Source organism: Vidua chalybeata, chromosome 5, assembly GCF_026979565.1.
Source record: "Vidua chalybeata isolate OUT-0048 chromosome 5, bVidCha1 merged haplotype, whole genome shotgun sequence".
NCBI lineage: Eukaryota > Metazoa > Chordata > Aves > Passeriformes > Viduidae > Vidua > Vidua chalybeata.
Window position 1 is genome coordinate 38243924 of NC_071534.1, and position 17766 is coordinate 38261689.

At 39.9% G+C, this 17766-nt stretch overlaps 1 protein-coding gene across 2 annotated transcripts in view; it reads left to right on the forward strand.

Moving 5' to 3' along the window:
* Positions 1 to 208: 208 nt before the first annotated feature.
* The window catches only part of CPM (carboxypeptidase M), a 28302-nt gene continuing 10744 nt past the window's right edge, over positions 209 to 17766 (forward strand). The window contains exons 1-3 of one of the 2 annotated variants that reach the window (XM_053944198.1): positions 209 to 269; positions 453 to 609; positions 15692 to 15789. In XM_053944198.1, the coding sequence (XP_053800173.1) occupies positions 252 to 269; positions 453 to 609; positions 15692 to 15789 (273 nt within the window). In that variant the 5' untranslated portion in view covers positions 209 to 251. Of the gene's footprint in view, positions 270 to 452; positions 610 to 15691; positions 15790 to 17766 lie in introns of those variants that run through there. The other variant, XM_053944199.1, reaches the window with a different exon arrangement.

A 17766-nucleotide genomic window follows, 5' to 3' on the forward strand; every position in this document is an offset into this window, starting at 1 on the left:
GCGCCGAGGGCTGCGCTGCACGGGAGCCGTGCCCCGCGCAGGTGGGAGCCTCCGGCGAGGCGGGAAGGAGGGAGGGGACAGGCGACAAGGGGAGGGATGTCTGTCCATGTCTGTCCCGGGGCCCCGACCCCTGGGCGGGCCAGGGGAGCTGAGTGGATGGAGCCCGCGTCAGTCAGGGGCAGGGCGAGGCCGGCGGGGGATGGCGGTCCCCGCCCGGCGCGGGGCGGCAGTGGCGGAGCGGCGGCGGCAGCATGCGGGCGGCGGCCGCGGTAGGGCAGGGGCAGGGGCAGCGGGGGCAGCAGCACCTGCTCCGGCAGGGCAGGGCGGGGCGGGGGCGACAAGGAGAGAGGGAAGGGGGGTGGGCTCTCCGCGGGCTGGCCGCTGCCCCGGCGCTGCTGCCGCCGCCGCACGGCGACCAGCCCGCGGAGGGAGCTTTATCTGTTTCTTCCTAGGACGTGGTGGGCATCCTCATCCTCTGCCTGGCTTCTGCGGCGGCCGCGCTGGAGTTTAAATACCACCACACCGAGGAGCTGGAGGAGTACCTGAGGGGGGTGCATGCCGCCTACCCCTCCCTCACCCACTTGCACAGCATCGGGCGCTCGGTGGAAGGTAAGGGCTGTGGGACGAGGGGAGAGAAGGCTTTTTGTTCTAATTAAATCGGGGCAGCTGTGGGTGAAAGTGGCGTTTCGTGGGCGCCTGCTGGCGGCGGGGCTGCTCTAACAAACCTCTGTGAAGTTTCGTCTTCCTCTTGCTTAAGCGTGAATAACACACTCTGGCTGAAGCATCAAACGTGTCATCAGGGTAAAAGTTGTCCCAGCGCTTATGTTTCTGAGAATTGGAAACGTCCTGAGTGGCAATTTCAGAAAGAGGGCTGTCTTTATGAAGTGTAGAATATACGGTGCCCCTTTGCCAAGTGCCCATTCTGGGTGGGACTATAATAAAAGCCCTGTGTTTTCTAACTTGTGGTTGTGTTAAAAATACCTTCTGATACAAGGTCCTGTGCTGTAGAGGAAGACTAGGATTTCAGTCTCAAATGTTATAGGAAAATGTACTGAAATCAGTAATCGCCTTTCTGACCTTATATTGATATTTTAATTTATCTCCCTATGATTGGTACTTTCTTACCGTAAATTTGGGGAGAAGTGGCTAATTTTTCAAAAGGGATTTGAAAGATTAGTGTTTATTTGCATATGAACTTTGATGTACATCTGTTTAATTCTAAGAAAACAAACAAACAAAAAATATCCAAACTGCTTTATTAGATTTCAGTTCAAGAAACGAAATCACTCTGAGAAGAGCTATAGAACTAGATAGAAAATCCATTCTTTAGAAATATCATCTGTTCCTCTAATCCCATTTCGTACCACGGGAAGGAGACATTTGTAGCATCTATTATCAAATCCATGCTCTTGATTAAAAAAAGAAAAATCTCTATTCTTCTTGATAGATGATCATGAAGCCATTTTCATGCCTTCTCACTTGCTTTACCATGTATCTCAAAGCAGACAAGGAATCTTCAAGTTATTTAAACTGCGTTGGCTTTGGTTTCATCAAAGGCAGAATTAGATTGGATTATGTTATTCATCCATGCAAGAGGTTAGTTCCTGTAAGTACAGTTCCCTCCAGTGCAAACTAGCAATTATCCACATCCTCATTTTCATACCTTTAGAGAACTTGGCTAACATTCTGATGATAGGACTAGATTATGACTTTTCTGCCAGAAACTCAGCTGGCTTATCTTTGTGTGGGTAGGCAAAAACCTTTCATCCAACCTGAGAGATTGGAACTTTGGCTTTTATGTATCTAGATACCTGAAAGCTGATGAGGTGTTCAACTTGTCTGAGTTACACCAGAGTGAAAACTGGAAAATCATCATCTCTTGGTTGTGATTGAGCAATGCACTGAAACATCATTCAGATTTTGATATATTGCCTTCTTCTTTGCCAGACTCTGAGAAGAGAATTGTGTGGACTCTCCTCATTATTATTTTCAGTGCCACATAAAGCAGAATGGCAGTGAAAAATGTTTAGTGCTCCTCTATTCTTTCAGTTTTTTCTAAATGTTAAAAGATTTCTACCTTTGTTGAGAAATGAGCCTTCAGAGTCACCTGGAATATGGCAGGGGACAATACTGAATTAGGGTCCAATTTGTTGGGTTTTTTTTTTGCTCACACTAAAATTAAGTTTTATGACAACAGTGGTTATAGAATTTTGGTGAAAATTAAGTTTCAATTTTGGTCCATGGGTTGAAATTCTGTTCCTCTATTCTCAGTTAAGCTGACGCAAGCAAGACTGTGCGTGCACATGCTTGTATGAGTTTACTAGTGTTGTCCTCCTGCCAGCTAGCTAAACCATGATAGCAAAATGTACTTCCTGATGATGAGAAACAGAAATTAATTTAAGTACTATAAAACTGAGCTCAATGTGATGTAGTAAGTTGATAGTCCTGATATGAAAATTCTTGACGATGAGTACAATATCCCATGGATCAAAGTAACACCTATAAAGTCAACAAACATTATTTTACTATTGTCATGAATGGTTATTGTTCCTATGTTATTTGTTAATCTATGTTTTACTCCAATTTTATCTAATAATCTAGTATTTTATACTGCCATCTAAACTTGGATTATGAAGAATGTGAAGTAGAGGCTTGACTTTTGGTCGGTGTGTGCAGATTCAGAGCTCTGTAAGGATATGAAAATCCAGCTCTTAGGAGCTGTGGAGGGTGATAGGGGACCTGTGTATTACCACTTCAGAAAGTGATCCTATATAGTTCTTTAAGAGAAGTATCTAAACACTCTTCATGTCAGAAGCCTCACCTGCTTCAGGCAGATCATAAAGTAATTTAGGTCTGGAGGCTATCTAGTCTGAGCTCCTGTTCAAAGCCAGGATCACCTGAAAGTTAATTATGATGCTCAGGGCCTTCTCCACTCTACTTCTGAGTATCTGCAAGTGTGGAGGTTCTACAGAGTCTCTAAGTACCTGAGCCACTTTGCAGCTCTTAGGCTGCACAGCTGCAACCCAGCCAGTCTGCATCTGTACCTGCATGGGGTTATTTTCTTGAGTTGATAATCAAAACGTGGGGTTCTTTTGTTCCAGGTATAGGATTTTGCATTTATCTTGGTCAAACTCCATGAATTTGCTGTCAGGAAATTCATTCAGCTTACCAAGGCCCTCTGAAGGGCAGCCCTGGCCCTGATGAAGATATTAAACAGCATCAGCCCCATTATTGACCCTTGAGGAATAACCCTTGACGCTGCTGATAATTTGCTGTCTCTTGAACCACCAGGTGTTCAGTCCAGTCAGCTTCTGACCTTACTGTAGTCTATTCCTCTAATCCATATGTTCCCAGCTTGTTTACAAAGCCACCATGAGGGTGACAAGAACTTGGGCTGCTCAGGGTGCATCCTTAGAGATATTCAAAAGCTGTCTGAACACAGTCCTGGGCAGCTGGCTGTAGGTGGCCCTGCTTAAGGAGAGGAGTTGGACCAGGTGACCTCCAGAAGTCCCATGCAATTCCTAAATCTGTGATTCTGTTGAAAGCCTTGCTAAGGTCAAGACTAAAGAAATATGATGCTTTGCTCCCTTTCACTAAGTCAGTCATTTCTGCATAAAACCCAGTCAAGTGTGATTTGTTATGGATAAATTTGAGGTGAGATTTACATAGTATATTTATTTGATGCATGTAGGCTATAATAGCAGTGTGCACAGCAGAATCTGTACCAAGATCCTCAATGGAAAACAAATGGAAAGACGCCCAATTTGTTTTGTGGTGGTTTACATCACCATATAGAAATTCCCCCCTGCCAGATTACTAGGAGTGCTTCTGCCAAATTACTGAAAACAATGCGTTCTAGACTGGCAAAGGCCTGTTAAGTCTCCAGATCTGATTTGGAAGCTAGGATATTTAATTATGTATCTCATCTGCTAAGCTATTATCCTTAAATGAAGGGAGAAAGGAGCTTAAAAGATGTAGCTTATCAGCTGACAAAACCGAGTGTTACCTTTTGGTCTAATTTAGTAGGTAGCCTCACAGCCCTCAAGATTTGTAGGTAATTTGGTCTGTGAGAAACTGATATGGTCTTAGCAGCAGGTAGGCAGATATGTATGATGGCCCAGAAAATACCTTAATTCTTTTGTATTGTTTCAGGTGTGTTGTTGAATAAAGTTATAAAAGCTTTTTGTCAGGAGTTTGGTATTCTGATATGTCCAATATCCAACCTCAGAACAGGGTGTGCTCTCTATAATAATAGAGGAATCTGCAGAGCTGCATCAGTCTGGGATGGGAGAATGGGACCTGGTATGATCATATTAACCCATCCTGCCTAATGCCACCCCAGTGGAAAACAGCCTGACTCTTCAGCAAGCAAATCTTAGAGTGCATTACCAAAAGGAAAAGAGTCGATGTATGTGTATGATCTGTGGCTTTTCATTGTTCAAGATACAGTGCTGTTGTTATTCTTTGAAAAGAAAATGAGGGTCGTGGGAAGCCGATTTAAGGATTCTAACAGAATTGATTGACCTCTTTAGGAGGACAAAAACAGCCAGGTATTGGAAGAGTAGAGTAACTTTTGTAGTAGATCCACACTCTAAAAAGCCTTTTCAGATGCACTCTGGATTGAGATAAAGTGATAGTATACTAATTACAGCTTGGTTTAGATCTAGATTTTCTGGAGGCCAGACTACATTTTAGAATTCCAGTCAACTTGGGACAGTTGTAAACATCCTCAGATTAGATTCTGCTCACTGAGGGAAAGGTTGTGTATGGTTAAAGTACCCCTGTCTTTACCTAGTGAAGTTTCAAAGTTGACTTTATATATTAATATCCCTTTGGCAGATTTTGTTACTGGAGAGAAAAAAACTAAAATTGACCACATTTTGTTCTGGTTCCACAAGAAATTCTCAGAAATACCTTGCAAAAGAGCTGTCCTGAAAGCTTCTTTGGTTGAGAACTATGTGGCTTAGTCATCCAATTCTGATGCTTAGTGAATACCAATATTCAGTTGCTCTCTATGTTGCCCTTGATTGGATGCATCCATTAATCTTAAATACTTTGCTAACTTTGGGGGAAATTTTTTGGTTTGTTTTTAAGTAGTGAGTCTTGCTTATTAGCATTTTGCTATCCTTGCTCTGTAAACAGGAGAGGCTGAAATGTGCAGGGGGTGTGTGAATCGTTGCTGTGGGTTCTATAGTTTGTGCAGGACTTGCCCGTGGCTGCGTGAATGGATTGTGCTATGGACTACAGGGAAGGTGTGCTCAGCAGGGCTCCCAGCAGGCCAGGTTTCTCAGTGACAAGGTGCCTGTTGGATAACTTTGTCTCCTTCCTGCCTGCATTCATGTGTTTTTCTCCTTGGAAAACAGGAGGAATGAGCATGCCCAGGTTTCCATCTGATAAGCAGCTGTGACTTCAGCAAAAGGGCATGCTAGGGATTAGGGCTCAGGTAGTGCTGTGTGCAACATGTGCCTGGTAATACAGTCAATAGAAAACCTAGGCAATTAACCTGTCCTTCATTCCTCACCAGCATCAGTGGAATGTGTGCCCAAGGTGTGCCAGAGGTCAACTTAGACCTCCTGACTCATCTGATTCAGTGTGATTGATACCTATAGGCATTTACAGGTGGCTGATACCTTTAGGTGTTTATGGGTGGCTGTTGAACAAGAGAGTACCAATTTAAGGTTCACTGCTCCTCAGTGAAAATATTTCATAATAAAAGGCTAGCTATTGTACTTGTCTCATCTACGCATAAAAATCTGTGTATGTAGCTGGGAACTCAAGTTATTTATTGTGACACAGTATGGAAGAAGCCTGAGTTACTACCATCAATAGTAAAGTGCATTGTAAATTTTAATGAATTTACATTACAGACTTTTATGTTCTGGATGTTTTTACTTTGTTTAAAGTATTAGAAAACAAGTTTTACTGCTGGAGAAAACAAAGTTGAAATACGTTACCCATAAAATGTTTGTATTCCACTGGAATTATTATTGGGTTGGCTCAGGGGTTCTGGCAGCGCACAAAAATAGAATGAGAAGGTTTTATACAACCCACTGTACTTCACATTAAGTTTCTTGGTGTTACCTGTTATTAAATTGTGTTTTTAAAAGTAGGAAGAAAAATGAAAGGTGACAGAGAGAATTCTTGTTGTCTTAAAAATAAGCAAATTACCTTGATAAAAATCCATAGCAAATGTGTTGCCTTTAAAGACTATATTGCAGTTATTTTTTCTGTGGTTACATTATGTGAGGTATATTTGTGTAGAAGATCGTTACCTTAGGTTTGTTCCATTTGACTGCTGCAGAGAACTTTCCTCCTGTCTCCAATCCTTGATAGTGTTTCTTCTTCACTTCCCTCCTCCTTATCCTCACCCCACAAATTTCCTTACAGGCTTGTCATGCAAGTATGGTGTGTATAGATGATATTAGCATTGAGGTTTCTCAAAGTTCGTTTTTAGAAACAAGAATGAATGAGACATTTTCCACTCTGAGGGCCCCATGATGCAAATCATACTAAAGTTGCTTGGCTCCAGTCCAGAGTTCCATGCAAAAATGGGCATTCTAAAAATTATTGTGGTAGTTAAATTCTTATCCATGCTTGCTCACTTCTAAATTTTTTTCCCTGTAATGCATCACTTGCTCTTTTTCCTTTCTTTCCTCATAATCATCTTTGTTCTTGTCTGACACTATGTGTGGCATATAAATTTATGTTAACAAGATTCTAAGTAGATTTACATGTTCATTTTATTATTGAAAAAGTGTTTGGGTTTACAGATGGGCTTGATATTAATAGCCTTGTAAACTCTATTTGCAGCACATTATGTCAGTCACTGTGATAGGAAGGGGAAATAAAACAGAGAAGGAGTACTGGCTCCTTCATGGCTTATCTAGTGAAAGCTAAATCATGACATTAAAAACAAGAAGTATTAACTTATATTCTTAAGTGTTCAGCTCCCAACTGAGCTTTGCTCTAAATCATGTGTTTAAATAGAAGTCACCATTACTAGATTAGCTTTAAATTCTATTTGTCCTAACTGAAGCTAAGAATTCTTTAAATGCTGAAATACAGATTCATATATTATCTGACTGCATCCTCTCACAGTTTGACTCCTGTGATGTGACGCAAGTAGTTTGTGTGCAATCAATCCTCTAATAGCCAAGTACTAGGACTTTATCTGATGATAACAAGACTTAACTTTTCTTTCCTGTCAGTATAACTATGCTTTTTACATGAATCATTTATAAAAAGCATGTCATTTGGTTAGCGTCAGATGTTTAAAACATTAATAAGCTTAGACATTACTCTTGGAGATGCAGTCACTGACTCTGAGCACGTTCCTATTCTCTTGCAGTAAAAGTAAAATTGTTTGCTTAAGTCTTCTCTTCTTTACACTTGCTGTGACTTGGTCAGTCATTTTTGTCCTACCTTCTATGATCTCTCCTACTTAAATATACTTCTTTCAGAAAATTTTGGAGGAAAGTTAGTTCATTTGTTTTTTTCCTGTGGAACATGCTGTATCAGAGATTTCTGTCCCAGCTTAAATAAATAAATAAAGTGTGAGTGGAACCTATCCTCGCAACATAGATCAAACATTTCTTGTATATAAACTGTTATCTAGTACTGAAGTTTTAATGTTGTAACTTCAAAATGGAAAGAGCTGATCTGTTTAGAAATAGTACGCTGTTCACGTGAGTAGCATTTATTTAGAATCAGCCTTGTGGGAAATAAAATCTTTGTTCTCCTGCTTCCTCTCTACCTTTTGCTTTGTAGTTGTGTGGTTGCAGCATATATTTGTCAACCTTTTTTTCAGAGCAATAAAGGTCTTAAGGCTGCAGCTATCCTGTTTCCCATCAGTGAGACTTCGCAGCTTTCTGTTTTGTTTAGAAATAGGCAGGATTGACTCTTGGATATTGTAATTCACACCAGTGAAGTTAGCAATGCTCTGGAGATCATGTAACATAGAATCAGCAATTATACTGGTGGATGCAGTATCCATATCCTTTCCTGGTGTTGAGGAAGTAAATGTGTAAGAGATTTTATGTTTGGGGTTTTGTTTATTTTAAAACTAACTAAAATACAGAGCTCAGGGTACTAACAATGGTGCATGATAGACATAAATGGATACTTTTCCCCCTCACTTCTTGTAGGATTCTGCATTCTGGAGCATTGTGCATACATTTTTAGCCCTGTAAATGAAATGTGATCACAACTTACTTAAAGAATTACAAACTTAAAGAATATGATCAGAAACTTACTTAAAGAATATGATCACAAACGTACTTAAAGAAATAAAACTCTTATCTTGTGCCTCAGTTTTACCCAGATGGCCAATTTGTCTGTGTTCTCCTTTTAGCTTGAGGAGAACTTAGTAACACATACCTCCTACCCCACTTCAGACAATGAGACTTTTTAGTAGAAAAGTGTTTCTAGTAGCTTTCCATTCACTCCCCAAAAAAGAAGAGCAGTGTGCCCCACATCCCTTCTGCCCAGCTTTTCTGCCTAGGACCTCTGGCTGTAGACCCTTGAAGGAACCAGACTTGCTTATTTTCAGGGCTACCTAATTAAAGGTTTGCTGTGTGTAGCTATAGCATATTGTGTTCACATAAGTACATGGAGACCTACTTATAATACATTAATTAATTGTTTGCAAGACTTCTTACAGTGAAGCATTTGTTTGTTAGACAGTTGTTCTGCATGTGTTTTTGTGTAGAAGAGAGATCTAGATTGTTTTTAGGGCTGGGATTTTCTTTAAATGAAATCTGAATGTGCATGTGATTTCTAAACTTTCTGAAAGTTCTGCTTTTGGAACCTTTTATTAATTAGAAGATTAATTTTAAGAAGTGGACATAGAAAAAGATAATGCATAGGACTGGCTGTAGATCCCTTTCCCTCACAGCTTAGAGAATACCCTCTTTGTAAAACTGTTCACTCTCATAAGCTGTGCAGTGGCTCAAATGTGAGAAAGAGGGTAGAGGATGTTTCTAAGCAGATGATTTTGCAGTTTGATATCTAGTACTTACTTGTTGTTATGGGAAAGGTCAGACCACAGCAGTCAGAGTCAATTAAATTACTGTAGCTGCTACGTAACATGCTGAGCTCACAGTGGATTTAGGACAGCTGAGTTACATTTCCTGTTTGTCCCTAGCCAGTGTGTTCTACCTCCATGGTCTTGCAGTTACCTGGGGCATTTAAACAGAGCTTGAGCACATCTGAAAAAGTAGATTTATCCTAAATCTAAAATAAAAGCAAATTCTGTTCTCAATAAGAAATGTAGTCCTACTGTGTCCATTATTGTGTTTTCCAAAGAGCAGCTAGAGAAAATTACAGGAACAGGGTAGACACAAATGCCTTCCCTGCTATGCGCTTCAAGCAATGTCCAACGAGAATGATTCTGATGAAGCACATTTCCTGATCATGGTGTGCCTAGACTACAAAACTTGCTTTGATACACAATTGCATTAGGCTGATCTCAAAATCCCAAGAATAAACAGAGGCCATCAGAGCATGTTTGTTCAGAGGCTAAGGACCAAATTATTCTACTTGTAGGTAGTAACACAGCCCGATTCTCAGTTGTTGCCTTGTGCCTTTGTTACCTTTCCTGAAAGCCAGTTGCTAGTGTTTCTAGAGACATTTTGTTACCAGTTTTAGGAGAGAATCTGGAAACACTGGTCAGACTAATGTAGCCTGTTAACTAAACCAGAAACAGATGATCATGGCGGAGACTGGATTATTTTTTAAAAATTAATCTAGTGTCCATTTTTCCCCCTTTACTGAGTTAAAGAAAAGGTTGGGGGGAGGAGCTACTCAGTATCTGGATTTGTAGGAGTCTGCTTGTCAGTGCTGAGATGTGCATGGTTTTGAGCTTCCTATTCTTAAGGCAAACATAATTTCTGAGATCTGACAAGGATGTTTATGGGATAGGTGTAACAAGTCTCTTGGTGAGATACTTCAGTGAACTCAAATCCTCAAAGTGCACCAGTAACTTCTCAGCCACATATGAACCACAACCTGTAGTGGTTGTACGGGTTTTCTGTAACTTCAAGTGGTAGAAACAGTTCTACATCCTCTGCCTCTGGTGGTAAAAGTGTAGGCTAAAAAAACTATTGAATCTGGATAAATTGCTCTTTAAAACAAATGACCCCTGTCCCTTGTGGTTGGCTTGTGTTAGAAGCAATCTAACTTTATTCATGGTGATCCAATGGTATTGCTGTGAATGGGTAATATTTATTACTTTCGTGTATACAATAGCTTTTCTGAAAATTACTAGATGCATACACATTTCACAGCTTTCTCAGAAAATAAAGTACACCTTTTTAGAACTAGGTTTAAAAACCTGTGGTGATAGAAACAAGAGTTGGTGAAAAGAGAAAAAAAATCTATTTGGTTTCTGGGTGCAAATATGAAACCAGTCAGTGTAAATACTAGAAAAAGCCTGCTCAGACTATTTCTATATGTCTGTGGTGTTCTCATCTTCTTAGTGAGCAATACTGAATAAGGTTAGTATATCTTAATTTAAGACTAGTATTCCCTCTGGGTTGTTTTTCTTTGGCTTTCACAAATTTATTTTTATTTCTTGATTTTTGTTCAAATAACCTGTAAGGTACTATTGTAGAGACAGTGCTCTGCCTTGGCAATTTTTCATGTTTTTTTGTATAAAGAGTGTGTTCAACTTGATTACGAGAACTGGAAATGGTACACTGATGACTCACATGTACATAGGAAAGAAAGGGTTGCTGTTCTCATAAGATCCAAGTCTTGTGAAAGTGTCCAAAGCAGCTATGGATGTCCCAATCAACGAAAGATTTAGTTAAACGTTTAGGAAGATAAGCAAGCATGTGAACCATTAATTGTTTTGACTCCCTTCCCTTCTCAAGTGCTTTGGATACAAATAAACAGCATCTAGTGATTTTTAGAGTCATTGTTTATTCCGTCAGTTCTGTTTCTATGGTGCTGACTCTAATTTAGAGTGACTGCTATATATAATCTCTTGGAGATAGGAGCTGATTAAATAGTGGGAAATTGATACTTCTATTTACTTTTTGCTGAGAGAGAGCGCCTTATATCTGTAATAAGGGATCTGAGGTAAGAGGTTGGAAGTATTAAGTTTAGCAGTGACCCCCACATAGTCATTTAGTGGCTGTAGCCACTGACAAATAATAAGCCTCTAGCCAAATGTTACCTTGGGTGCTTTTGGCTTTTTTTCTGGTTACCTAAGCACCATACTGAATATTGCCAGACATGCCTGGTTGATGTATGTGATTGATCTGTATCTCTTTATTCTTTACAATACCTTGAAGACTTTCTTATATTTAAAATGTCCTAGCTCTTCTTGTCATATCAACTTCGTTCATTACTAATGCCAGTACTACTACAGGCCAAGTCTTTAGGTAATCCGTTCTGTCTCAGGACCATGGTATACCTGAAAGTAAGGAAAAATGCTCACAAAATAATTTGATGTGCAGTTGTTCTTACAGATGTTTGTCTGATCTCAGCTTCAGGTATGTTGCTTGTTTTGGTGGTGTTTTACTCAGTCTGGCTAGATTAAAATCACATATTTGTTCATGTTTGTAAGGCAATACTGCTACATCAGTCATTCTGATTAACCATTTCTGGTTATACAAATAATGTACTGGTACTTAAAATTCTCTTAGAATCTCAATCAAACCATGTGTGTTTTTGGGTAGTCCTCTTGCAGAAGAAAAGTTCCAAAATGGCATTAGATTTTCCAGCTTGAATTGGTAATGACAAATCAGAGTACCTCAGGGCAAGGGTGCTGCTGATGGTAGTTTAGCAAAAGGAATTACTCTTGAAGTCCTTCATTAGCTGTGGTAGTGTTTTGCTGGAAGACAGTGTTGCCCCGAGGAGACTCATGTGCCTGGAGAAGAGAATGCTTAGGGTGGAATCTTATCACAGAATTTGAGAAGAGTGGCTATAAAGAGGATGAATCCTCTCTCTTCACAAGGAGCCATGTGGAAAAAAGCAATGGGTACAAGTTGCACTATGAGAAGTTTCATCTCAATATATGAACATTTTATACAGTTAGAATCATTCACTGGAACCACCTCCCCAGAAATGATGTAGAGTCCTCCCCACTGGAGGTTTTAAAGATGCAATTGAACAAAGTGCTAAATAGTCTTATCTAGGTTTCCTTTCCCATGTGGGGTTGGACCAGATGATCTCTTGATGTTCTTTCTGACCTGGGATGCTCAATGGTTCTGAGATTGGTTCTTTGAATTGCTCTGGGACCTTGCATTCTCATGAGAGTTTCTCTCTTCCCCTCCTCTCTATCCTGCACCTTTCTAGGAAGGGGCTGCCTCAACACAGATCAGCATTACTGCAGTTCCTACCCATTAAGCCAGTGTGCAACTCATGGCCAGCCCAGGAGGACTGTAGTCAGTCTATTACTTTTTCTTGGTCAAAGTGGTCCTCCCTGCAAACTCTTGAATCAGTACTCTAGCCTGACTGGTACTGACAGTGGGTTTGAGCCATTCCCCAGTAATTTCACTTCATTTCCTAGCCATAACTTTCTTTGAAATTATGAGTTTTTAATAAATTAAGCTGTAAAGGACAAAGTGAAGAAAAGCAGAAATAAAATTCAGAACAAAAACAAGGAGCACAATCCAGATTCTAACATCTACAAATTGATTTGGTTTCTTTCCCACTTGATGTGGAGATCAGTTTCAATTCTTCATTTTAGTTACCGTGTTTTGTACATCTGTTTAGAATACTAACACTACGTTGTGAACTAGTGGAAATGCTAGAAAACTTTTTAAAAAGTTAAAAAGGCTTCTCATTCTACTAGAAGCTGTGTGGTCTGGCTCTGCTCCAATACAAGTCTTGTTACTTGTCCTGAGACACACAGTTAGAAACACATGTTTGTCTTCATCACTTGAAATATAGTTCACTAATTAGTTGACGTCAGTTTTGGTTTGGCAATTTGGCAGTGAGAAATAGCTTTTCAAAGCATGAGAGGAAGCTTAGCTGCTCCCTTCAGGTACCAAACCAGAGTTATCTAGGCTTTGCTGATTAAAGGAAACCATCCATATGCTGAATCTTTTTACATGCAGTTAATTACAGCTGTATGAAAAGAAATCTTACATCATCCCTCACAGATACACTATCCAGTACTGCAGGCTGAGCAGACCCAGGAATGTATTTTAATTGTTAATGGAAGGTTTAGTACGCCTTACAAGCTGGAAATGCCAGGAAATAATTGGTATCTCAGTTCATGGGAGTGTTTATCGTGTAGATGGCCCTCACACAAACTCTAAACAGTCTGAACACTAATGCAGGAAAGACCAATTTACATCAGTACTTAATGTTAGTCTATACTTAGCTCTTTTTTGTGTTTCCCATGAGTGCAATTCACAGTGAGAGCAGCAGGAATGAGTACTGCTGATGGAAAGACACTGGAAATATTATCTTTAAATTTGGTATCAGAATATCAAAATTTGTAGAAAATCTTAAATGATGGAAACCTCTAGAGCACTTTATCTCTACCTGGACTCTTTGCTTCAGTGTATATCATGAGCTGCATGTTGTAGGTTTGCAGTAGCCACCTTTAGGTTTGGGCCATGGTGGAAAGGCTGCAGTCTCTGCTGTAAGCAGGTGTGTTCCTCTTGGTGCAGAAGTCCACATGGCAACTGACACCAAGGAGGGATGTCTGAACTTGCTTTCCAAGAGAGGGAATGAAAGCTGGAAAGCAGGGCTTAGAGGACATAAGGAGAAAAAAAATCATAGGAACATTCTGGAAGGACATCCTTGGTAATTCATAGCAAGTTGCCCCAGGATGCAGCTACAGAGAGAATGACACATTGCAGAATTGGAAAGTAAGTTGAGGTTGTTGTCCACACTTGATTATGAATAACAGTTTTATCACTGCTAGGATTGCTTTCAGTTCCAAACATATGCTACTTCAGCAAGACTTGTCATCTATCTTCACTGAGCTGCAGGATGGTTGAGATTAGAGGGGACCTCTAGAGGTTTTGGAAGGGAAAAGTGCTAGGGTGAGATGATTTGTATGTTCTTTTTCTTTCCTTTTTGAAGAAGAATGTGATTAAAAACTAGTATCTTTGGGTTCTTCACTGTGCAACTTGTCTAGGCTTACAGAAATCAAGCTTTTTCTTTTTTTATGAAACAGTGGCTCTACATACAGCAAGGCCAAATAACTAGCTTTCTTACCAAATCAGTTGTCACAAAATTATTTTTTAAAGTATGGATTGTTTGCTCACATTGTCCTTTAATGAAAGAGTCAGTAGCATCATCTCACAGCTTTGTGCATGGCATGGTTACAGGGGTTGAACACCTGTGTCTTCAAGAGCAGCTGTAAAACCGGGGGATACTGAGATCACTCTTGGTTGAATCTGTCAGCTCTCAGCATTGTCTTGCTGCCTCTTGATCCTAAGACTCTTGATTCTCTTAACTGAGAACTTAGTTTGGCAACCACTGTCTTCAGTTTTACCTCTCTTACAACTGTTTCATTGCATCTTGCACTGTTGCTTCAGTCCTCTTCAAGTTTTTCCTCCCATTCCCAAAGTCATGACCTTTGTGGTATAGCTGCTGTGAGGCAGTTGCATAGCTAGAAAACAAAAATCCTGTGGCATGTGCATAACTACAGTGGCCATGCCTTCAGGAATGGGAAGCGATATGCTCCAGAGTTTGTTTACTGCAGATTTGATGATCCACAGAGAATCAGGAAATAAGGCTTTTTATAGTACTGCATATAGCAGTTCCTATGTTTTATCTTTCCTGCAAGTAGCAGTGGTGCTGGGCTCCTCTCAGACAGGTCATGGGTCCCAGCAAGACCTGTGTGGAGCTGGGGACAGCTGCCACACTTGCGAGGTCTGAGCATTAGCAATTTATAGCCTGTCACTGCTATTATCAAGTAGCCGGTCCAGTTTCATTGCTGCCATCTACTGAAACTTGAGTTTTCCACCTCACTGAGCAGACTAGTGGGAAGTACAGATTTGCAGATGAGGTCTGAAATGCCACAGTATCACTAAAAATAATAACAAAAAAATCTCCTCGCCTCTCCTTCTCCCCGCCTGCTTAAATGTGGACTTCCAAAATGTGCATATGTTTATTTTGTTTCTTAAAGATCAGCTTCTTGTGCAGCTTTAGTGGTCCTAACTAATACTTTTTCTGTAGCTATTAATTCTTTCCCTGCTGATGTATTTGAAATATGTCTTGATACAGCTCTTTCTGGTACCTCCTGTTTTCTGAGTAGTAATGCATGAATGTATTTAGCTTTTTTGAGTTGTCTTTAGTACAAAACCAGATGTTCTTTCTTTGTGATAATGAAAATTTCTGTATATATTTCAGAAAAGCCTTATTATTTAAAATTTGGGGGGGGAAGAGTGGTCTTATTTGCTAAATTTAATTTGAAAACTGTTTATTACAAAAAAAAAGAGCCTTCTCTTCTAGTGCTGATTAAATGCTTTAGAAATGTCAGAGTTTATTACATACTTGGGCAGAAGGCAAAGCATATTTATTCCTATAACTAATATTGAAAATATTCATAGAATAAAAGAACCCCACAGTCTACTTTGATATGTTATATATAGGACTGAATGGGCACCAATGAAATATGAGATTTTTTACAGTGGTCTTAATGACCAACTCTTTTTATTCTTCTAAGGCTTGTATAATTTTACACTTGTTTTAAAAAATGTCTTTTCCCCTTCCCCTCTTAAAGGTAGAGACCTGTGGGTTCTTGTTCTGGGAAGGTTTCCAACCCATCATAAGATTGGCATTCCAGAGTTCAAGTATGTTGCTAATATGCATGGGGATGAGGTACGTTTCAGTTTTTGCAATGTCATTTATACCAAATACACTTACCAGAGGTTTAGAGTGAGCTTCTCTCAAGCATGTGCTTCTTATTATTGAGGTATGTCATAACTCAAGGAAGACAAAATATGTGTGTATTTATTGAGGAATTTTCAAAATAAAGTTCCCTTGTTTTGGTGGAAGGGCCTTAGGAGGCCTTGCATCATAGCAAAGAGTCCAACAATCCTACACTCAAGACCTCTCTTAAGTAGAGAGCTTTGTCTTCTCCAAGTGAGTAAACCCAGAGGCTTTAAGTTTCCCAGCAGTGAGTCAGATGCAGTAGCTTGCTTGTACATTGTTATTGCCTAGGCATGAAATATGACTGATAGAACTCTTCAAATACATCCTAAGATTAAATAATAATTGCTGTAAAGCATCAAATTATTTATTTTAGGAAGAAAATTTATCTTAAGCTAGGACCTTATCTTAAGCTAGGAACAGATGGATACACCTGAGAGAACACAGAGTACAAAAGAAAAAGCAATGCCAGAACAATAGACTTGCTCTGGGAAGAATGTCCACTTATTAAAGATCAAGGAGAAATTATGATTATGAGCGTACCTGCTGCAGTACTTGAATCTGAATCAGAAAGAATGAAAGCTTCACTGTCTCCTATAGTACTTCTTTGCTTTGTATTTCTTTCATTCTTTTGATTTTACCTGATTATATTAGTCAACTTCAGGATAAGTTTTTATTCAGTCTTCCATGTGAAAGTTAAATAATTAAGCAGGAGTAGCAAAGTATATACGTATATGTATATATGCTAGGCTCTGAATTCCCCAAACTAAGAAAGATAGATATAGTAGACAGTGTATCCTGTGCAAAGGGTAACATGTCACAAGTTATTGCTGTGTGTGAGCACTTGGATGCCTACAGGCACTTATGACATTATGTGCCAAGAATTTTCCCCAAGTTAGACTAGTTTCACCTTGTTCAACACTGGCCTTGCTCAAAGTGCTGCTGGGAGTTTGACTGCTTGGGAATTTAACTCTGTTTGGGAGGAAGCTGATTCATGGTGTCAAATGGGTACATTTGTTAGGTGCCCAAGATAGGGTTTGCAGCTCCTGGAACCTGGCATGCATCACCAAGGCATCTAGGAACTGAGGCTCCATACTGCAGTCCCTGCAGACTGCTGAAGGGGATTGCAAACCTGTGACTGCAAATCACCCAGTTGATGGGGAGGAGGTGGAGGGCAGGATATGTTGTCATCTGGAATGGGCTAGCTTGCAAATCCAATACTGCTGGACTGCAAAAGGCCACACATACTGAAGTCTCCACAAGGAAGTACCCCTGTCATTATCGCTGCCCAGCTGGATACACATAAGGAGCTTTGACCATAGAAGCACACATTGTTTGCACATCCACAGGGCTGGGAGTTGCTGGGGATTGACAACTCATATCATTGCCTAGGATCTATGTTTTTTATTGACTTCATGAGGAAATGAGGCAAGATTTTCTTTCAAAGTCAGAGCAGGGTTGATCCTTGAGCTGCCTGGCTAAGGTGTCCAACATTCCAGTTGTTTGTCAGACCAAGCTTACACCTAGGGAACATTCCAGAAATAAAGCTATTCCTCCTTTTCAGGCCCTCATGATGATTTTTGCTGTATGCAGTTTTTTGGTACATACAGGTAACACACAGTTAGTGTTTGGGTTTTTTGGTTTTTTTTTTTTAATCTGATCATAAATGTATTTCAGATGGCAGGAAATTAATTTCTCATATAGACGAGCATTGGAGAACTTAATATTTTTTCCCCCGTAATCTAAGATTTTGCTGGACTAGTCACTGGGGATAGATTCAACTACCCCTACAATATATTAAGCAGATAAGCTTTGCACTAGTTATACGAGCTTCAACTTGTGTGACAGAGTCATAAATTGAAGTTGTGGGATTATGGCTTCATTGATCCAGTCAGGTCTTTTGTGCTTCAGTGATGTTTTCCACAA